Source organism: Strongylocentrotus purpuratus, unplaced genomic scaffold (genome assembly GCF_000002235.5).
Source record: "Strongylocentrotus purpuratus isolate Spur 01 unplaced genomic scaffold, Spur_5.0 spur5_scaffold_8, whole genome shotgun sequence".
NCBI lineage: Eukaryota > Metazoa > Echinodermata > Echinoidea > Camarodonta > Strongylocentrotidae > Strongylocentrotus > Strongylocentrotus purpuratus.
In genome coordinates this window covers 1,231,261-1,254,572 of record NW_022145614.1, presented here as the reverse complement: position 1 = coordinate 1,254,572, position 23,312 = coordinate 1,231,261, and the positions used below count along the sequence as shown (strand labels likewise).

The 23,312-nt window shown below is 38.4% G+C and overlaps 2 protein-coding genes and 1 long non-coding RNA gene across 5 annotated transcripts; 1 reads left to right on the top strand and 2 right to left on the bottom strand.

Annotated features, from left to right (window-relative positions):
• Nucleotides 1–1,305: 1,305 nt before the first annotated feature.
• LOC587859 (glutathione S-transferase omega-1) lies at nucleotides 1,306–7,104 on the top strand. Of its 2 annotated transcripts, XM_030976042.1 has the most exons (7): nucleotides 1,306–1,447; nucleotides 2,764–2,869; nucleotides 3,386–3,608; nucleotides 4,075–4,207; nucleotides 5,554–5,648; nucleotides 6,514–6,606; nucleotides 6,643–7,104. In XM_030976042.1, the coding sequence occupies exons 1-7, from the start codon at nucleotides 1,405–1,407 to the stop codon at nucleotides 6,670–6,672; spliced, it is 723 nt and encodes a 240-aa protein (XP_030831902.1). In that variant the 5' UTR covers nucleotides 1,306–1,404; the 3' UTR covers nucleotides 6,673–7,104. The 2 variants fall into 2 exon arrangements, with proteins under 2 accessions (XP_030831902.1, XP_030831901.1); XM_030976041.1 differs by having other exon boundaries at nucleotides 6,514–7,104.
• A 7,011-nt stretch (nucleotides 7,105–14,115) lies between these two features.
• On the bottom strand, nucleotides 14,116–15,190 carry LOC115920242. Its single transcript, XR_004062274.1, has 2 exons — nucleotides 14,694–15,190; nucleotides 14,116–14,646 (listed from the first exon to the last, which is right to left on the bottom strand). It is a non-coding gene; the product is annotated as an uncharacterized LOC115920242 (long non-coding RNA).
• A 653-nt stretch (nucleotides 15,191–15,843) lies between these two features.
• On the bottom strand, nucleotides 15,844–22,875 carry LOC579933 (malonate--CoA ligase ACSF3, mitochondrial). Of its 2 annotated transcripts, none has more exons than XM_030975588.1 (7): nucleotides 22,600–22,875; nucleotides 19,676–20,646; nucleotides 18,965–19,119; nucleotides 17,761–17,906; nucleotides 17,094–17,312; nucleotides 16,407–16,775; nucleotides 15,844–16,074 (listed from the first exon to the last, which is right to left on the bottom strand). In XM_030975588.1, exons 2-6 carry the CDS (start codon nucleotides 20,624–20,626, stop codon nucleotides 16,408–16,410), a joined length of 1,839 nt encoding a protein of 612 aa, XP_030831448.1. In that variant the 5' UTR covers nucleotides 20,627–20,646; nucleotides 22,600–22,875; the 3' UTR covers nucleotides 15,844–16,074; nucleotide 16,407. The 2 variants fall into 2 exon arrangements, with proteins under 2 accessions (XP_030831448.1, XP_030831449.1); XM_030975589.1 differs by having other exon boundaries at nucleotides 19,676–20,643.
• Between the last annotated feature and the right edge of the window lie 437 nt (nucleotides 22,876–23,312).

Sequence of the window (23,312 nt, the reverse complement as noted above, 5' to 3'; positions counted from 1 at the left end):
TTTGCGAGGTGAAAATAATAGGGGGAAAATGTTTTTTCAAATAATTGAAAACTTTCCTAGAAGTATGGTGGCATTGTTCTTTTTCAAATTTGAATTTGATTTGCAACGTGCAGTGTTAATACAGAATTAGGGCTTCAATTTTCACTCAGGAGAGATATTTTGATCTGACAAATTGACTTTTATAAACATTATTATCTAAATTGCAGGCAAGTTTTCGAGCCGCTGGCAAATACCGGATTATGGATAGCAAGCATACTATTCTATATGACTCAGTTGTGTATTTTCGATTTGAAAGTGATTTCCATTTATCGTAGGAGGACACCTTGCTTTTGTGTAACTCTTCCTCGATGCTTCAAAAGCGTAGGAGGACACCTTGCTTTTGTGTAACTATTCCTCGATGCTTCAAAAGCATTTGACCGCATTCTCATGAAAAGCTCTTTGAGAAAACTTGATTAGGGGCCTCAGGTAATATATAGACTCGGGCTTTTCCGGTTTTCCCCCTTCCCCTTATGCAGAAGGACATTGGTATATAAGCTCTCCAAATTAAGATAGGCCCTCCACTTCATGTTGGGAATTGTTGCGTAATGTGAGGAGACACTGTCTTCCTTCCTGATTATTGTGGATGAATGTTCAAGGGGTACGTCCTAAAAACCATTCAGTTTATGATGTAATCAAGTTAGAATATGTTGATTGATGTACTTTTATACCAGTCTCTTTTTTACCGGTATGTGACAGATTATATCATGCTTTGTCTGGTTTTGAATAAAATGAACTGAACTGAATGTCAGTGTACAGGCTGCGCAAAGTGAATCATTTTGATGTCGGCCTATACGCTGACGATCTTTTGATTTTTAGTCCGTCATCTGCAGGTTTGCAAAGTTTAATTGCTTATTGTAGGAGCAGATAGTGATGTAAAATAAAATGTAAAGAATTTGAGTCATTGCTGTTTTCTCCCAATACGTGTGGCACAAAACTTGATGTTTGTCGGCGGTATTACATTCATTAACCTCAACTATATGAGTCACTTTTAAAACGGCATATTGGAAAAGGGACTGAAGAAAATGAAAAGGGCTATTATACTGAACTCTTATCCCAGCTAGGAAAGAATATCAATAAAAAGGAGATGTTTCACGTGTAGCTTTTCAGGGCCCGCGTTCATAGAGATTCGATCATCCTCCGCAGACCCGTTTCTCGCCAGCTTACTCCGCGTACATGGAATCCCGGAAGTAAGATAGACAGACACATGCAGAGAAAATATAGCGCTGGCAGGCCCGCGCTTGTCAGCAAAACCTGAGGCTAGGCAGAGAAAGAGCTAAAGATAAAGAGTGAAGACTAACGTTAAAGAGATTGGTCTTTCAGGCATTTCAGCTCATTTTTAGCCCGGATTGACACCATTTTGTAAGGATGACTTCAAAAGCAAAGCCGAATCCGAAGCATCTTGTTCAAGGTTCGTGTTGCAAAAACCCTTGTTTATAGATTTAGCTAATAATAATGTAGGGCCTAGCTCTAGCCTAGGCCTAGGCTACTCCACTTTGACAAGAGCGGCGACCGCTAAGCCTTGGGCGCGTTGATGATTCTGATCAGTCGGCAAGTTGTGGCAGTGGGGCTGCGCTAGGGCCGCTTGCATGATGCTTACCATTACAAATGGCCTTTAAATTATGTTTTAAAAAATGTGTGGTAAAGACAGTAGACTATCACTTTGGCAATATATAAATGGTGTATTCACAAACTTTACACCCGACCTTCCTCGAAAGTTGAATAAGGGTGTAGAGTCTTATGTTTTCAGGAAGTAATTATGTGATTGTATTAGACCTAGACTTCTATAAATGCAATTCATAACCGGCCTGCTGCAGCTGCTCAACAACCCATTGGCATTGGAATTTCAATGGGTCGTTGTGTGGAACGAAGTAAGCCATTGAACAATAAACAGAACAATAAGTAGACTGAATAGACTTGTTTTTCTTAAATTGAACTATTAATGGAACAGAGTTTACTTTGAGCAACAAATTAATGTGCAATTTTTTTTCCTTGTAGACCCTAGCAGTATACTCCGTACAGTCTGTCCAAGCTCCACGGCATAGTCTACGCAGGATTTTTTCAATGCCGGGGAGTGTTTTAAAATTGAAAATCATGCCAACTGATATTTCGCGCAGTGGGGGGGGGGGGGGGGGGGGGGGGTTGTGACTGTTGTGCACTAAATTTTTTTTTTTTTTTGCCCCCCCCCCCAATTTGAAAATTGCACCGACCTATATTCCGCTCAGTGGGGGGGGGGGGGGGGAGGCTGTAAGGAGTGCTTTTTTGTTGTCCAATTCAAGATAAAATATTTAGCGGCGGCCAATAAGCGGGGAGGGGGGGGGGCAAGGACCGAGGAGCTTATTCTTCTTATCCAATTCGTTATCAAAAAAATTGCGGGGGGATGAGGACAATTCTACAGAATTCTTTGATGTTAGGCCTGTGTGACAGGCCGGGGTGGGGGGGAGAAATTTTGTTTTGTTTGTTTTGTTTTCAACAGGGGGGGGGGGGAGGAGAGGAGGGGGTAGTGTGTACTTTTTTGTTATCAAGACCCACCCCACCCCCCTTTAGCAATAACAGAAACATGGAGGGGGGTTAACCCCCCCCCCCCCCCCCCCCCCCCCTGCGTACGCTCCTGAGCCTGTCTATATCTTTGTTTTGTATTGTATTTTCTCTGTGGTGCTGATGGAAAGCAAATGTTCATGTTTGGACCATTAATATATGTGATAAATTATTGATTGATAATTACAGGAGACCCTATACCACCTCTAAAAAAGGGAGTTCCTCGTCTCTTCAGTTTCCGATTCTGCCCTTTCGCTCATAGATCTCGACTTGTGCTTGCAGCCAAGAATGTAGAGTAAGTTTTATTCTTGCAGCCAAGATTCATTGTAGATTCTTTGATTCATATTCACAAGTTAAAGTATTATCTGATTCAGTCGACTAATAGAACACACATTGAGCTGCCTCTGTATACTTTATTCAAACGTCCTGTATGTGTGTAAAATATGCTGCTAAAAGTTTAGCCGACTGGCAGTCTTGTATCTCAGTCTGCAGTAGACAAATACTTAAGCATGTTTCTAATACGTCAGTTCTGTAATCATTCGGGAAGATACTGAAAGTAATGAACACCTCAAATATGCATATATTTTTAACTTAAATAAACATACTTGTCATTAAAAATAAAATGATATCAATATATGCAGATATAACATGATCAACATAAGTCTTTTCATGAAGCTTAATTGTCATCACAACTGTCTATTCAATTCAATATTCTATTCTACTAAGAACTTGTCAATGCCTCAAAATTATTTGTTCACATTTAAGCTAAAATGTCAGATTGAAATGTTATTCTTTTGGTTGATCTACCCAGCTATGAACTGGTCAACATAAGTCTCTCCAAGAAACCAGAATGGTACAAGACAAAGAATCCTTTTGGGACTACTCCATGCTTTGAACATGATGAGAAGATAGTGAGAGATTCTTCCATTGTCTGTGAGTATGTGAATGATGCGTATCCTGGTGTCAACCTATGGCCTGAGGATCCGTACAGGAAGGCTCAGGATAAGATGCTCCTGGATTACTTTGGAAGCAAGGTAAGATTGACATATTATCTTGTGCAATGTCATTGCATTCAATATGTGTTTTATCAGTCTCCTTTAATTCATACATTTAAGTCAGGAAATGGAGGTAGGGAGACTAGGGACTTTTGGGAAAAGGATGAATTCAAGTGTACCATGATGTTTTTTCTTCTGATTAACCATTTTATGATGCAAGTGAGATCATTTCAAGAAATGGATTACTAGTAGCCTATGGCTTGATCAGCATTTCCTTTTGTCTGTTGAATATACTTTGCATCTCTTGAAAAGGTGCGTTATGAATGAGATTATTACATGATTGATCACCCCCATGTGTTTGTGACTTGGTGGAAAGAAGAGGAACTAATGATGAGCTATAACACTACATATTATTTTAATTTGTTTAAACCTGAACAGTCTTGGAGAATGAAGCCTAGTATACTAAATGCCTAAAAGATATTGTCATGTCTCCGTCCACTCACAGATAAGTCCACCATTCTTCAAGGCCACCTACCATCCTCCCCCATCCTCTACAGAAGACTTTCTAGCCGTCTATCAGAAAGAACTCTATGTTCTTGAAGAGGAGCTTAAGAAGAGAGGCTCTGCTTTCTTTTTTGGTAAGTCAGTTAGTTTTCATGTGAGTTCATACACCATAATTGTAAATTAATGGGTCAAATTATACTGATTCATGCAGAAACAACTGTCATGAATGGAAAATGAACTGATTTTGCTATTATCCTGACTTCCCCACATGTAACTCCACAATGTTTAGCCTGTTAAATTGTCAAAAATCCATACCCGGTAATTCTTTAGAATATTATTATACCAAACTTGATACATTCATTTTTATGCCTCCGTTACGAAGTAGCCGGAGGCATTATGTTTTCGGGTTGTCCGTCCGTCCGTACGTCCGTACGTCCCGTTCTCGTGATCGCGTTATCTGAAGAACTGGTTGATGGATTCCTGCCAAACTTTGGTCATGTATGTATCTTGTAGAGCCGATGAACTGATTAGATTTTGGGGTTACGAGGTCAAAGGTCAAAGGTCACAGGGCTCATTATGTATGCAAAACGAGCTCGTGATCGCGTTATCTGAAGAACTGGTTGACGGATTCCTGCCAAACTTTGGTCATGTATGTATCTTGTAGAGCCGATGAACTGATTAGATTTTGGGGTCACGAGGTCAAAGGTCAAAGGTCACAGGGCTCATTATGTATGCAAAACGAGCTCGTGATCGCATTATCTGAAGAACCGATTGATGGATTGCTGCCAAACTTAGGTCATGTATGTTACTTGCAAAGCCGAAAAATTGATTAGATTTTGAGGTCACGAGGTCAAAGGTCAAAGGCCACAGGGCTCATTATGTATGCAAAACGAGCTTGTGATCGCGTTATCTGAAGAACCGATTGGTGGATTGCTGCCAAACTTAGGTCATGTATGTTACTTGCAGAGCCGATGAACTGATTAGATGTAGGGGTCACAAGGTCAAAGGTCAAAGGCCACAGGGCACATTATGTATGCAAAAACAGCTCGTGATCGCGTTATCTCAAGAACCGATTGATGGATTCCTGCCAACTTAGGTCATGTATGTTTCTTGCAGAGCCAATGAACTGAGTAGATTCTTGGTTCATAAGGTCAAAGGTCATGGGCTCATTATGTATGCAAAAATAGCTTGTAATCACAATATTCTGAAAACCTGTTAATGGATTACAATTGAACTTGAATTCGAAAAATTTCTTCTGTTTTGGTTTGTAAAATTGCTCTATGACGGAGGCATCATTTTCGACTGCGCGCAGTCGAAGTTCCATCTAGTTTTTCTTTCTTCACTATTTGCTGAGTTTACTTCTTATCTCTGACTTTTAGGTAAATAATGTGTCACAAATTTGTAACTCATAAATAAAAATATTTGAATGTAAAGATGTTCTGTAAATTTAAGAAACAATTATTTGTTCTATTTTTTATAGGAGAGAAACCTGGACTGGTTGATTTCATTATGTGGCCTTGGTTTGAAAGATGGGCTGTCCTGGGAGAAGACTTTCATAGAGAGAACTATCCTACGGTGTGTATAATTATGTTGATGTTGTTATTTTTTGTTATAATCCCCATACTAAAAATCTTGCTCTACGATTGGTCCAAAGTAAATCACGCGATGAAAGAAAGTTCACCCAACATTGATGGGAGAAGAAAAGTTTGTTGCACTGTGTAGATAGTAGTACAATCTACACAATGCAATGCACTTTCATTGAAGATAGTCGTACTATCTACACAGTGCAATGCACTTTCTTGTATGCGTTGCGTATACGAATGTACGTAAGTACTGCATGCACTGTACGTATTATAGACCGTTCGCTAGCTGTTAATTGATGACTTGTTGCTCTTAAATGACGGAAGAAATTAAATGTTTCCGATGTGGGATATAAAGCAAATAGTCACCTTTTGGTTTCAGGCGATGGCAAACTATCACTTCCTCAGCGATCTGAATGTATACAGGCAAGCCTAAACCTGTTTTGTAGGGTAATCTGGAAATTGCTTTAGAGACGTGGTAGATGTATCACCGGTAGGTGCTGATATACACATATAACCGGTGTGTTGGCTCAGTCAGTAGAGCGTCCGCCTCACAACCAGTAGGTCGTGGGTTCGAACCTGGCCGCGTCATACCTAAAGACGTTAAAAGACGGGAGTTGCTGCTACCTTGTTTGGCGTTCAACAATGAGGGATAGAGCAACATCAATCTGGCGCTGCTCAGTGGCTGCCGGGCTCAGGATCAATTGAGCAAAAAGAATTTCCATTTTCGGTTTAACTTAATAAAATTTGGAGTGGACTTTAAAAGATTATTGTTACTATTATTATTATAAATCCAGAGTATTATTATTATATTTCAAAAGTATTATTGACATTAATACTTTCTTTCTTTGAATGGATAGCTGATGGGATACTGTGGTCGAATGAAAGAAGATCCAGCCGTGATAGAAGCAGCTACACCTGATGAGATCTATCAAAATAACTTCAAGAAACAGATGGAGGGAAATCCCCAAGATGACTACTAGAAACAGATGGAGGGAAATCCCCAAGATGACTACTAGAAACAGATGGAGGGAAATCCCCAAGATGACTACTAGAGACAGATGGAGGGAAATCCCCAAGATGACTACTAGAGACAGATGGAGGGAAATCCCCAAGATGACTACTAGAAACAGATGGAGGGAAACCCCCAAGATGACTACTAGAAACACCTGTCTATCAGCATGCTTTCTCAGGGTAATATATCAGGGTAGAGTAGCAAGTTTAATAGGCCAGATCGTAAGTGGTTCTGAATTGATGGATGGAATATTAGAAAACTATGGTAGAATAATAGTTTGTTTTTCAAAACATGCATGGATGTTCTACCAAAAGTACCTTGTGGTGAACCAGTGCACTGATGTGTTATGAGACATTGAAATGAAATAGTATAGACACAAGTATGCTAAATGTGTACATTAGTTGTTCCAATGTCATTTGATACCCAAGCTTCAGTCATCAAGAACATCCGTTGCATTCTTAATCTATCTTTCAACTGGGGGGTGTTTCATAAATAGTTCGTAAAGTTACGCATGACTTTACGAACGACTTGTATATGAAGTGCCAGAGAGGATGCCCAAAGTTTTTTTCTGATATTTCCAATAACCTCAATTAAATTATGGCAAAAAATATACTTTGCATTAAAAATATTTTTTATATAAGAATGTTAATCTACATCTGCATAGTTCAACTTAATAAATAATAATCAAGAATGATTGAGTATCCCATTTGGCTTTTCATATACAAGTCGTTCGTAAAGTCATGCGTAACTTTACGAACAGCTTTATGAAACACCCCCCAGGTCTGTTCTGATTAAAGCACTATGCTAGAAATGAGATTATCACATGGCTTTTTGATATGAACATTATATTAAAGCAGTATATTAGTGATTAGCATTAATGCACAAGATATGTGATGTCTAATAGAAATGTTTTGTATTAAACATATTGACATGTTCATGATATTCCTTTATAATATATGACCAGCTCTGAAGCTGGTGCTCGTCTTCCATGAGGGAATCAGTGAAAAAATACATAGGGGCTCAGGGCGTATCAGAAAAGAGTCCCTGTAAATTTGCATAGAGTTCAATGCAAAACAAATTTTAGAGTGTTATTTTTATGGAGGCAAGCTTGAAAAGTAGCCCAAGAAAATTTTTTTTTTTTTTTTTTTTTTCCCTGGAGGGAATTGACCTTCAGGGCTCTCAATGAGACTGGGGAGCACAGTCTTCAGGAGGTATACTAATATCTGACAAACACAAAACAGAAATAGAGGCAGATGTGGATCTACTTTAATATTCAGAACTTTGAGAACAAAATACTGCCATAGAGAGCAGTGAAGCAGATTTGAGCTTCAGAGCTTATCCTATATCATGTTTGTAACATCATGAAAATGGATGAGCTGCATTGATATACTTCATTTACATTAACAGAAAAAGAGGTTAAGAGAATGGGTAGAAGGAGAAGTGTATTGCAGACATTTGAGCAATATTGCTCTTCCAAGAATGCATCTATTAATTACTGTGAGAAGCTGGCATCCCTACACCTCATAAGGGACCATATAACATACTCAGGTTTGTGTGATCAAAGGTCTACAATTGTTTTTATTTTACATGGATTCTTCTGTATCATTGAATGAACAATATAAGGGTAGTTCTAGTTGATTGACAATCTTTAGATTAAATGTATGAAATCTTTTTATAGGAGTGTTCAAGAAACTGTTAATATATCTTAAAAGATATTTGTTATACCGTAGTCATGATCTAGTCATGTAAGTTTGTATTTGTATTTGTTTACTAAATTTTTAATTCAACATTAATTTGTTTAACCCCGTTTGAGCAAGTGGATTCTTGAAACAAAAATCAACGTTAGTCTCTTTGTATTAGTTTTGTACTCGCTCTTTCAACATTTTATGATTCAGGAAAGATTACTGGTATGTACGATTTCTTAGAAATCAGTTGGACACCGTTTATGTAATAGATGTATTTTGGAAAGTTAGCTTGAAGCATTTCGGAAGGTATTTTGATGTTTGAATAATAAAGTCCTATTGTAAGAAAGCATGATTGTATTCATTTGTAATGACTTAAGGGTGGTTAGATTTACTTTGTACACCAGTATTCAGCTCACCTTGTTTCCTGTATATTCAGGGTGTTTCAAGTTTCTTTCCTCTGTAAAATTTATTTGTTTCCATGACTTTGGATTGGAATGAATTAGAATAAACAAAAAATGAAGATTTCTGAATTGCTTCTGTAAAGAAATATTCATTATAAAGGTTCAAAACCTGGTAAAACCAGGAAGATGTTAGATCTAACATCTCCCTGGTAAAACAGATTAATATACACCAAGGCAATAAGAGTTTTTTATTTTATTTAATAGGCTTTAAACTTATTTCAATAAATATCCCATACATAGAGATTATGTTTTATATTTTACAAATGCATACAATGTCTTTCACATATGTGCACAGCTATTACTTGTGTGTGAATTGGCTAAGAGCCTACTCTATGTCCTCATTTACAATATTACCTATGCTACAATTCGTCCTTGTTTTCACGAAGTGACAGTAGCGAGGAAAATCGTAATGCAAAGTGAATGCAATTTTTTTTCACTACCGTCACTTCGTGAAAACAAGGACGAATTTAACATAGTTTGTTTTTATATCGTTTGTATTAAATACATCTGTAGATAGAACAAATTTTGACATTCTATTTTTGTTTCTGTTGATGACTGACATGATTTTTTTCTCCCTGCATAAACAATGCAAGGAGGCAAAGTTATATTTACTGATCAAATAATTATTTATTGGTAAAGTTCTAGTTCAAATCTATAGTCTTTAAAGAGAAGGTTGAGTTCTGGGAAGAGGTTAAAAATACTTTGTGAGTGTTATCATTGTATAATGCAAGTGTGGAAGAACATCAGATAAAAAAATGTCCCCTGAAAAGCATGGCCCTTCAAATGTCTTAATATTCTAAATATGGCATGTACCGGTAAAATCATAAAAATCGGGACAGATTTTTATGCCACATGTTCGTGAAGTCCCATATATCTTTCTGTGTACAGTGCTTGTAACTTTACCAAGACTGGGCCAAATTTCTTATCATTTTGATGATTCCAGAACCTTGCAGTACACACCAGTACTTGTATGCTAGATGATCAACCTTTTCTGATCGATTCCACAACGTTTCTTTCACAATGCAATCGCATGACCAGAACTCAACTTTATCTTTAACCTTCATTTGACTCTTCCTTTCTTACTCTCTGATGGCACACCATTCTACTTTATCAGGCTGCAAGTGTCATGTGGGAGCAGTGTAATATGGCTTCTTCTTTCTTATTAGAACAAGTTTTATCCCTTGTAATAACATAGCATCAACTAAATAATATAAAGATGGGCAGCATGTCACGAAACCGTCTTAAGTAAGAATTCGCTGATATCCCATTGAAACGCATGTTAATTGCAATACATGTCTTTCAGTGGCATGGCCTTGAACTTATGCCTATGACGGTTTCGTGAAAAGATGCCATGATGTGCACCGTTGTCTTTGTATTAAAGTCAAAGTGAGAGAATATTCTCTATGAAGGGAGAGAACTTGTTCTGCTTAAGAGTTTTTTTATTTGTTGTCATCACTGGTCCTCACAGTCTGATCTCAAACCATCAGTTCATGTGCTCGCATATACTCTAGTTCTCCATTCTCTGTCATCTAACAGTCCAACATCTTTCATACAATAATAGTCAATTTTCTATATTTCTTAATGCTCCTTTCTTAAGTGCTTTATCTTGTAATTACATTATTAATCACCAAAGAGCTTTGAACAGAGAGATTCATCAGCTTTTATTGTAAAAATGAAAGAATGTACTGAAAGATGAAAAACTTCAGCCTGTCTTTGATCAAAGCTTTTCTCAAATTTTGTAGTAATGATCTATCATTTGAAGACTTCCCATTTGATATACAATTAGCTACAAACCATCACTGGTAGTAATCAATTACAAGATCACAAATAAAAATGAATTGCACACAACTAATATCCAGTGACATGTAGTAATACATTGCATTTAATCAACAAAGTCATGATTTTTACAAATTGCACAAATTGATATAATAAATGTACATCTTGGAAGACTTTCCTCTCAAACGTCAGTGATTGCAATTGTTGATCATTAACTCGCATTGTTTTGACAAATGCTTCAAGGTCATTTTCATTTCCCATAATAACTATCTTAACAGTCGTTATAACTCTTTCATAATGCTGCACATGTACTAGCTGCCATTGACTCCAGATGAAAATGACTTGCTGGAAAATAACAAACTGGATGGGCACTAACTTACATTTGCCACTCTCCACCCAGGTGAAGTGCTTTGGTATCGTCCTTGAATGCGTGAGCTTTTTGGCAGCTTAAGTAAAGCTTTGGTAAAAACTTTGTACAGCATTAAGAAACAGTATCAAGTGTCAAATAATCGTCATTATTACACTTATCTTACATTTCCTGCCAATTTCTTAATAGCAGATAACATTTACTCGTATTTCTTCTAAGTTTTCTCTTCTTAAATGATCTCTTTTGATACAAAATCATATCCAACTATCACACACTTTTTAGAATACTTACTGTACAAATGCAGCTGCATATGGTAGAACTTTAACAAATGTGGAAATGAAAATATGAGGGGGATTTATTTTAAGACACATGACACATCTATCATCAAAAAAGGAATTACATCATCAAATTCAAAGACTCAATATCAAAGTGGTCCCAAGGCAAATGGCAAAAAAAAGAGGAAATCATTATGATCGTCATAAAAACTGATGTCACTGCATTTTAGAGATCTGGTCTCATCAAATCTAAAAAAAACACTAAAGCAAAGAATAATGAATGCTGAATCACAAAGAAAAAGAACATCAGGAGTATCGGAATATTTGTCGCAAAGATTAACCATCTGTTCATTCGGCAAACTTTACCGGTATGTCCATTTTAGACACTTTCTTAGCATTTTCCCTCTTACTAACAAAATTATTAACTGTAGGGTCTTGATAACCCCTCAAATTATAAAACCACTTAATAACATACAATCATTACAATGCACCTTGAATGACACTTGGAGATTTCCCCCCGTCGATTAAACTTATACTCGGGTATAAAGCTATGTGAATGGGCTCAGCCGGAATCTTTCATCTAGGTAGGTTTAACGTTAGGACCATTGGCGTTGCATAGACATTGGGCCAGTGCCCAGTGGGGTGTATGAAAAATGGGATACAGGGCCAGTGGGATGTAGGGCCAGTGGGGTGTAGGCCTAGCCAGTGGAGTGTAGGACCAATGGGATACAGGCCATGTAGGGCCAGTGGGGTGTAGGAGTAATGGGGTATAGGTCTAGGGCCAATGGGGTGTAGGATCCATGGGATATTGGATCTAGGTGGAGGACCAATGGGAAACAGGGCCAGTGCAATGTAGAATAGGACCATTGATATATATGCAAGGGCAGTAGGATGTAGGCGGTTGATAAGAAATAGCATTCTCTATCGACAGGGCTGGCCTCAGCTGTGCCAACCCGGTACCCCCTGAATAAACTTCGGACAAAAATGAAAAATGAAAAACCCCATCAAACCCCTTGAAAAATAATTGTGAGAACAAATATGCCTCCATTTCTGATCACTTCAATGGTTGGTACACATCAAAATACACACTTCAGAGATCACGAAGTCTACTCATTAAAAATAATTTCTTGATAAAAGTGAGTAATTTCCATCAATACCGTACTTAAAACAGGTCATCGTATTTTTCGCACAACTAGATCATGATCCTCGCTGCACATCTACTACTTACTTTATTGAATAGCTAATAGAATATTGAATAGCAATGAAGCTAATCACAGAAGTGCTAGTGGAGTAGGACTGAGCCTCTCCTATTAAATGAAATATTCATTATTACCTAAAAAGCCAATCACAGTGACTGTCTCACGAATAAAGGCAGGAAAATGAACAAAAAAGGCGGGAAAACAAAGAAAAGAATGTGTGTACAATGGGGAGAGGGGTGTCAGTGAGCACTAATTTTTTTTTTTTTGGGGGGGGAGGGGCCCCCAAAAATTGGAAAATCGCGCCGGCCGATATTTCACTCAAGGGGGGGGGGGGCGGTTGACCCCCTTGAGCAACAAAAAAAAGGGTACATTTCTAGTCACAAATGATTTTTTTACTTTAAAAAAAAACAACCTTTTTTGGCCATTCATACACATGTAATTTGCGTATGTATTTAATTTTAATGACGGCAGTGTATTTATCCTATGACAAATACTTTCTTGTTAAATTTTTGTCAGAGCCAAATATCTTGCCTTTTCAATAATGAACACAAATATTTGAATTCTGCAATAAAATGATTTGGTTTTTTTATCACATACTGAACATATAATATTTTTTAAATAAAAATGAAACAAAACAATAACAAAGAACTCATCTGTCATCTGCAAATGCGTTACACTGCCCTTCACACCCCAGCTTAGTAGTTTGTAATTTGCATGAATGTCTCTTCTTCTTCTCTCTTTCTTCCTTTCTCTTTTCTCTTCATTCAAAGTCGCCGTTGCGTAATAGCTATTTTATACTCCGATAATTTATTGTCTCAATCATCTCCATCCAGGCATTTCTATGCCGGAGCACTTCTCATGTTGATTGCAGTGTCTGTGTGTGTGTAGGGCGTGTACGATTATATTGTGCGTGTGTGTGTAAGAGGTGTGTATAGGGGTGTGTATAGGGGAGTGTCATGTGTGTCTTTGTATGTGTGTTGATGCGTGTTAGTGTTTTAGAGGGAGAGGACCAGTAGCATCCCCAAAGCCAGAGGACATAGAGCTAAACGAACTGACCGAAGCCTTCGCATCTTCATCTACCCTCACCTTACCTGCAACAGACCGGAGACTGGAGGAGATTAGAGACGCACAGAGACTTGATGAAGAATGTGCGTTAATCAGAGAGTATTGTGAGAAACTAGAGACTACTTTTTAAACACAGGCTTGGTTTATCACCCAATAATTTATGCAATATGTTAACTTTAAATTGTTCAGTTCATAACTATAATACTCGAAATAGAATGAATTATTACTTATCTGCTATTTCAAAATATATGAATTACACTCTTTTAGCGGTAGACATAAAGCTCCTGCTGTATGAAACTCTTTACCATCAGATATTACTTCTATTACAAGTTTGAACTCTTTAAAAGAAAGCTTAAATTCTATCTTATTTCCAATGATCTTACTTTGTAAAAACACTCATATTACTCCACAGTGCAATTTTGTTTACGGTTGTGCGGTCTATAGTCTTGTTTTTGCTTATGTTCTTTTTTGTTTTGTTTTGTTGTTGTTTTTGTTGTTTATTTATTCATATAACATATATCATTTTTTATGATTCTTTTACTAGTTTTACTGTTAATGGTGGCTGTCCAGACAAACCCCCTACGATTTTTATATAGTAACCAAATTCCTATTTTTTTTACTGTCAATATTTTACTATTTTAATAATAATTATGTATACCGGTAAGTAGTATTTTGATGTTACTGTTTTTTATTATGGAATTGAATTGAGAGAAATGATATACTGACTACATGCCTCACGATCCTATCATCAGACACTACGTTGAACAGAGGGGACACTTCAGTGTGATTGATGATTTGCTCCTGTATGATGAAAGACTGGTCATTCCCAGGGCTCTGAGACTAGACATCCGACAGCGTTTACATCAAGGTCATCTAGGCATCACAAAATGCAGAACCAGAGCTCGACAGTCGGTCTGGTGGCCAGGCCTCTCGAAGTCAGTGAAAGAGATGATCTCCAGATGTACTACTTGTGCCATCCATAGCCAGGAGACTAAAGAACCACTGATGACTTTGTCCTTCCCAATGCATCCTTGGGAAAGACTAGGAATGGACCTCTTAGAGTATCAAGGAAAGAATATAAAAGTGGACTACTATTCAAGATAATGGATAAAAGTCAGAAGGCTACATGAACACAGAGAAGAGCCACTACCTTTGCATGTTAAGAACCCACTACACTATTCGTATAAGAGCCACTACCTTTGCACGTTAAGAACCCACTACACTATTCGTATAAGAGTAGGGGGGAACCCCGGTGTAGCGGTCCACCTGCACACACCCCTAGTATAGTACGATAATACTCTGTAAAGAGGTCTGTACTCAAAAAGGAAGAAGAAGAAGAACACTCTTATGAAGCCGCGATTAAATCCTTGAAGTAGATATTGCTAAACACGGTATCCCTGATTTGATGATTTCGGATAACGGACCACAATTCGCGAATGAGACTTTCTGGAAAATTACAGAGAAGTATGGATTGTCCATACTACCAGCTCACCAAGGTATCATCAGGCAAATTGGGGAAGTGGAGTAAGGTGTACGAACAGTGAAAGCCTTGTTGAAAAAGAATGATGACATGAACCTTGCTTTGCAGAGTTACCGGTCTACACCACTTCAGAATGGCCTGGCGCCATGTGAACTGCTCATGGGACGGAGACTGCGAACTGAACCCCCCACTCTACCTGATACATTATGCCACAAGTCCAGAACTTGGAAAAAGTGAGAATAAAAGAAGACAAGTACCATTCAAATCAGACACTGAACTACAACCAACGACATAGAACCCGCATCTTACCGACCCTCCAGCAAGGTGATGTAGTGTGGATCCGAGATCAAGCTCCATGTGGTCAAGTGGTCGTTGGGACCCATCATCCACGTTCCTACATCAGTCAAACGGATAATGGTAGGGTGAGACGAAACAGACACACCTTGGTAGCCATTCATAGCCGTCCCTGAAAAATCCCCCTCTGCAATCATATTATTGTATAATCTTTCTGACTTTCAAGATCACATTACCTAAGAATTACTTTGCCAACTTGACAAAGCTACACAACCTTTCATTTTATTCATCTTTAACATGAATAGGTAATAAACTTGAACTGAGTGAGAGCTTCTCAGTGTACCAAGGCCGACAAGACTGGCTTTTCTGCAGAGTGGACTCCTGTCTCAAGGACCCTCCAACTACTGAACTAAGCTCAGTGTACTTTAGCATGAACAAAACTTGCCTTTCACATTTTGGACATACATTCAACATGAAATTTCATGCCAATCATCCATATACCTCCAGAGTTCCTATCCTACCCACAAGGAATGAAGAGAAGAAAAAAACTTGGGCATTCAACATGGTGCTATATAAGACAATATTCAGGAAAGCTTCAGTCCAGCATCATAAATGAAATAAGAGATGTTTGGTTTTTTATTACCTTTAATAAAGAAAAAACAAAGGGGAGTGGGGACTCTCACCCTCTTTTTGATGCAAGTGAATGCTGTTAAAGTATTCCAAAAAGGTGATAACAAGATTTGGAATATAAAAAGAGACTTGAGAAAACTTGACTAGACTGTTAATACTGTTACATGTTTCTATCTTAAGCTATGGTCACAAATCAGAGCAGCGACCGACCGATCAGTAGCCTGCTCGGTCGCTGCTGGAATTAGGCATCGCCCAGCAATTAGGTCGGTGCCCGGGCGGCGACCGCTCAGGCACCGAGCGTATTTTGGGCGGCGAGTGAAAAATGAGCAGGCGCCGCCCAAATTTTAACTCCGCGCTAAAACTTCAGCGGCGACCGAGCGATGCCCTAAAAACGAGCGGTGCCTGGGCGGCCGCCGCTCGGTGGCCGGCCAGCCGCCGGGCAGAATTTGTTAAAAACTCGCCGCTCGGCCGCCGAGCAGCCTACTTTTTGGTAATGTGACCATAGCATTACTCAATGCCAAAGAGCTGAGATACTAACTGTTTCTTATTAACCTTACCCATAGCATTCCTAGGTATTTCCTCTATGACCTTCAGTTCAGTAGGCATCTGATACGATGGTAGCTTATCCCTCCCCCAATCCCTAAGCTCCCCTAGAATTAACCTTTGACCTGGCTTTAATGTTACTATGGCAGTGACCCTCTGACCCCATGTGATGTCTGGGAGACCAACGACGACTACCTCAGCAATCATAGGATGGGATAGGAGATGTCGCTCTACATCAAGGGCGCTGATCTTGTAGCCTCCAGACTTAATGATATCTACTGATGACCTACCTAAGATCCGAAACACACCTTCATCTAAACATGCTGTGTCTCCTGTTCAAACAAACAATAAAAAGCACTAATAAATCACTATGTTATTAAAATTGATTTCCTAGACCTCTTCTTCTTATTGAGAGCAACATTTATTATAACATAAAGCATGACAGTATAAACCAGAGTGGTGGCTCCAACCTGTTTAAATAAAAATCAAATGATTGATGGTATTTACATTTTGGCCTATTCTGCTTTCCATATTATGTCAAATAAAGAGATACTGCAACTTTGATGATCGCCAAAAGATATTTCAAAATTTTCAAAAAAAAATGCTTGCTGCATTTAGGGAAATGTCTGTTATCACAACAATTTACATACCAGTTCTGAACCATCCATCCTCGGTGAAAGACTCCTGCGTCTCTTGAGGTTTGTTCCAATATTCTTTGAAGACTGCAGGACCTTTGACCTGTAATTCACCAGGTTGACCTTCAAACCCTGGTACTACCTCACTATGAAAGGAGTTTCCTCTGGCGATGATTTGGTTGGTGGGGGACACGATTTGCACCTCGACTGTTGGGAAGGGATTCCCTACAGCACCTGTTTACAATCACAAAATACAATGCAGTTGACATGTAATTTTTAATCAAATATTTTTTAATTTTTATATTTATTTGAAGAGAGATGATGAAGAAATCTCAATTATATCATGTACAACACCACTGATGTGAAGAACTTTTAAGTGAAATGTTTAGAAGAGATTTCTTCGAGACAACGCTATTAATATTTATAACAATATTTCTTGCTTCATGGTGTGTAAATCCAACATTTCTAGGTATAACACAGTGGAAACCCACAATAAAAACTGGGTAAATATCTGATGTTGTGTACCCCCCCCCCCCCCCCCCCCCCCAGAAACCACACATCATAACTCAAAAACTTTTTCTTTTCTTTTCAAAGGAAATAACTTGAGCGATAGATATATATTAACATCGTAGACACCCCCAAAAATTAGAAGCCAATCCATATGATCAAACAAATGTGTTACCTGGTATTCTTTCTCCACTGAGTGGATTAGTGAGAGCCATACCAAGTTCAGTCATTCCATATCTCTCTAGTAATCTATGACCTGTTGTCTGCTCCCATTCATCCATGATAGGCTGAGGTAGGGCTGCTGAGCCAGACACCATCAATCTGGAAATAATAATAATAATAATAATAATACGTAAGATTTATAAGGCGCCAAATCCACTTGACAGTCAAATGCTCAAGGCGCAGCTTGTGCAAAAGATGAAATACATACATGATACATTTATACAAAGTGCGATAGGAAAGGTACAGATATGAAAGGTTATGGTAATCAATTATAAGCTAGTTCAAATATGAAGTAGTACATTCTTATCAAACACATTTCCTTACTAAGGACTGTTTGTTATAAAGTACTTTATTAGTTACAACTGACCAAAGTGCTTACACTATTTTTAATACCTTTAGTCACTGGATTCAAATATTTGTCTGCACATTACAGGGCACATTCTCCCATCCCTATGGAACATTCTAACATACTCGTAATCCAATCACATTGACCTTCGTATCCAACCGGGCACCCATTTAGCACCTGGATGGAGAAAAGAAATATAAATAAAATGCCTTGCACAAGGACATAAGTGCCGCGCCAGAGTTTGAACCCACAACTTTTGCATTCAGGTCAAGTGATGAAACCACTCGACTACGACACCTGACCATTAGTGTGTCACATTTTGAAAATGCAGTTATAATTTTCATTTCATATCATTTTTTGCTTTTTTTTTCCTGTCTGAAATTGAGGTTTCATTATGTTTAGGACTTTGTAAAATCTAAAATGTATTAATGTTCAGTTTTGTCTCGTTATATTGTCCTTCTCAGCACTTTACTCACTGGGTTTAAAGCCTAAATGCACTAGGTTTTCCAGGAGGGATTAGACCTCCCTGCGTGGTCACTGGCAGGTGGTTATCTCATCAAATCAGCTCTCAATTAACATAAGAAAAAGGGGAACATGGGGGATCAACTTGTACTGCTTAGGCATTGTTGGCTATATAGATGGTGCAAGTAGCTGCAAGTAGTGCAGTCCTGCTAATTTAGATATAAAAGGTCGGTTCAGGAAGTTCAAAAGATTAAGTTTGAGATCCATATATTATTGTTTCTTTAACTGCATGTAGAGATACAAAATTATTCAGATACCACTCTTCACTTGATCATGTATTGTGAATCACCTTATTTTCTCTTTCAATGTTGCTTTAATGAAAGCCTGCACCTTTGGTGTGGTGTACTTGTGTTGGTAGAATTCTAGAAGCTTTGCATACACAGTTGGTACTGCCATGAAGAGATTCACCCTGGGTATATGGTCTTCAAGGAGCATGTGCCAAACCTGTAGAACATGCCAAAAATAAAACACATAACAGTATGGCCTACAATTAAAATGAACATTTTATAATGCACATCTATTAAAAATAGCGCAACAAGGAACTAATTTTTTTTAAATAAAACTTTTCTTTGACTCTGCAAGATAAAATGTGCTCTCGGTGACAACTTAACAAAATTGGGGTCATTAGAACAAATCAGATTTGATATTATAATCAATTGCAATCGTTTTATTTCTAAAAACAGACAATTTGTAAGAAGAGAACATATTTATCAAGAATTCTACTATTTTCCCAGTGTTAAATTCTACGCTTTAATGAGAGAAGGCTGAAACCCTTGCAGGAATCTATCACTTCTCACATACAGATTAATCAATAATAATCGACCTTGTGGCAGATCAGCCTTGTGCTATAAACAAGTTATTCAAAGAAAGTCTACTAGGTGGATTAATCTATACAAATATTAGGAATTTTCTAGATATCTCTAACCAAATTTTAAAAAAAGGAAATATCATCAGTGTGTTTGAATTCTATTTATATTATTTTCCTGTAAGCCATCATTACCTTCTCTGCATCAAAGTCAGGCAGCATGACACACGTAGCACCAGACCACAACGGGCATGCTAATACATTAACGACACCATGAACATGATGAAGAGGTAAGACATGAAGAATAACATCACGAGACGTCCAATCCCATGCTGATATCATCATCTGTATCTGAGCTTGAAGAGCACCAAAGGTCACCTGGACACCCTTAGGTTGGCCCGTCGTACCACTAGTGTAGACTAACATAGCACCACGATTCTTCCAACGAATCTGCTTCCATTTCTCAGTTAGGATATTCATGTTGATGAGGTCGTCAGTGTGATGATTGAAAGTCATGATTGCAAGATTATCCTCTATAAAATCTGCTTTTTGTTGCATTGGGTCTTCCTGTAACTCAACTTGACTTTTAATATCAGCTACATTATTTCCTTCAGCAAGAGATAAAGCCTGATTGTCAATAATCATGTAGTTGATCATGTGTCTTTCAACAATGGGTAAGATCTTCTGAGCTAATTCTTTGGTTGTTATTACCAAAGAGCTTTGAGAATCCTGGATTATGTATTCTAATTCTGATTCTGGGTGTGACTTACATAGAGGAACGGCCATTCCACCACTCATCCACACACCCCACTGGGTAATAGTATATGATGCATCATTGGGACACAGGAAGGCTACTCTCTCACCATTCAGAATGACCTTTGACCCTCTCCTTGTGAGGACTTCATCTCTCTTTGTATTAGAGAGGATGTGTCGTGATAAAACCATACTCCAACTTATGATATCATTGTAAGTGTGTGTCCTTTGATTATCAACAATGGCTGTTCGTTCTCCATACCCTTTCTTGATTGCTTGCATGAAAGGAGTCCTTACTGTTCTACCTCCCGATGAGTATCTCTTAGGAAGCAATGACCTCCCATGTAATGTGATGTGTCTCCATGGTAACAAGATGCCTGAATACATCCTCATGATGCAGGATCTTGACTCTGCTGTAAAAAAAAACATCAAATTGAAAGTCAATAAGTTTTAATTTATACACAACACAGAAAAAAACGTATGAATGTGACTATACTTGTAACTCAGTCACTGTGTCAGACCGACTCCTAACCGACACCAGACCTGACTGATTCTTGGACATACGAAGTAATATAATGGCTTGATCGGTCCGTTGTTGATCTGGTGCTGGTCTCATTGATATGACTGAGGTATTACTAGGATGCAGACCTGTGAATGTTATTAATAACAATGTGCACTAGACAAGGTAACTATCATTTATGTCCTAAACCTTATGACCCAATCTTTCATAGTTTAAAACTTGTACTCTTAGGATTCGTGTGGCATGTATGTAATACATAAGTTAGAATTCTTATATTAAAGCTTTTAAAGCTCGTGATATAATTAAAAATCTATCTTCAAAGTTCAAGTTCAACATTGTTGTATTCATGATCATGATAACAAACACCATTTTTATCAAGTTAAAGCACCGCAAATTTTGAGATGTAGACTAGATCAATAAGTGTTACATTATATAACACTAACAACATTACCACAACAAGACAACTGCAACAGCAACATTATATAAACATCAAATTAACATGTTACTGTTAATTCCTGCCATCCTGGCCTGATTCCCTGACAAGTAAAAATTGGTTAAACAGTTGGCGTTGGTGAAGGGCAATTCCACGGTAACGGAAGGACACTCAGACAAGATTTTTGAACTTCAGGTTCATACTAAAAGAAATGTTTTATTAGTATGTATTAAACTATGGGGAACAAAATGTGTTTCAGTCAAGTGGAAAGCTTCATCAACTTCACAAAGTTTGGATAAACACTAATTAACTGGAAAAACCATGTCCATTTTTATGTCCTTCTGTTACCAAGATTTAATATGCACATTCTTAAACTACTTAACTATAATGACAATTTTTTGGGGGAGAATTAAAGGCACTTATATAGGTATTATATCTGTACTGTTTCACATCTTATACTAGACCGAATTTTCCGTCTCTTTCGTTCGTTAGCCTCTTATTGGGGTAGGGTCGGCTCTCTCTTTAGAGACGGAAACCGTCTATACACATTCCCTTGATAACGCCACGGCCATTTCAGGTCGTAGCGTTTTGCCCCCAAAATCCCCCAAAATGTCATTTTACCTCGTGCATATCCACATGTAAATTAGGCCTAGGCTATAATACATCGGTTCCACTTACCAACTTGACTGAAATAATCAGTTTAATAGTCCCTTTTTAGGAAATTATGGGTCAAAATCGAAATCCATTTTGAAAATCTTTTTCAACATGGATTTCGATTTTGACCCATAAATTCCTAAAAAGGGACTATTAAACTGATTATTTCAGTAAAGTTGGTAAGTGGAACTGATTTATTATAGCCTAGGCCTAATTTACAATATAACATGCACGAGGTAAAATGACATTTTGGGGGATTTTGGGGGCAAAACGCTACGACCTGAAATGGCCGTGGCGTTATCAAGGGAATGTGTATAGACGGTTTCCGTCTCTAAAGAGAGAGCCGGCCGACCCTACCCCAATAAGAGGCTAACGAACGAAAGAGACATAAAATTCGGTCTAATCTTATACTAATAAAACAGTTCTTTTAGTAGATCTATGAACCTGAAGTTCAAAAATCTTGTCTGAGTGTCCTTCCGTTACCGTGGAATTGCCCTGAATCAACCATGACAGGGAATATAAATTGTCGACAACACAATCACACAATCTAGACTATATCTGCTCTAAATTTCGTACAGAATACAGAAGGAAATTCAACATACCGGTAGTCATGCTTATAGGCCGTGGCGCATGGGACGACCTCGTTTAAAATTAAACAAGGCCGGTCAGGCCAGGTTAAGTTTCGTTCACTAGACCCTACCTGAAAAAGTGAAGGGCATTAAGCAAAGCTGTGTTTTATAATACTGTACCTAGACCTACCTTAATTATGGTGAGACGATGACTGTGGCTGTCACTTGATTACGTTTGAATTTCTTCAATTTGCAATTTCAAGAGATGAAATTCTAAATCGGAGACAAGTCTCTGACTTGTCTTGAGCAGGACTCGTGTGCATGTACTGTACGTAGACAGTCGACCCGGCTCAGCCAGGCAGGTACGTGGGTACGGTGCCGCTGCTCCCCGCCCGCGCGCCCCCGTACCGTACGTACCCTTTGTGAGCTAGCTAGCCAGCTGAGCCGAGAGAGTCGTTCCATAGGAGTCGGCGCCTGTGTCAAGTTGGCCAACAATACGCGAGCCCACAACAAGCCAGCCCAATAATCTAGCCAACATTAGCAGGATTAGCTATATCGGATACAGTATTACGCGGGGCTGTAGAAATTGGACTCGCCTGCTTCCACGGCTTCGCGAATCGGCCAAGAATTTTCAGGGATGTCACGATAATTGCTACGGCGACATTTTGTCCGGGGTTTGGGGTGGGGGGGGGGGGGGGGGGGGGGGGGGGGGCTCTTTTAAATTTGGACATAATTCAAAACTTATTTAAAGTTATAAATAGTGAATATTTGATGGCGTACTTGCCCGAAAACGACAGATTGTTCCAAGGAATCCCTAAGTGGATTTGTTGGGGGACACCTAGTCATTCATCCCATGATAGTAAAAGTGGGACCAGTGGTCAAGTTTTACTAGCCCCACTCTTT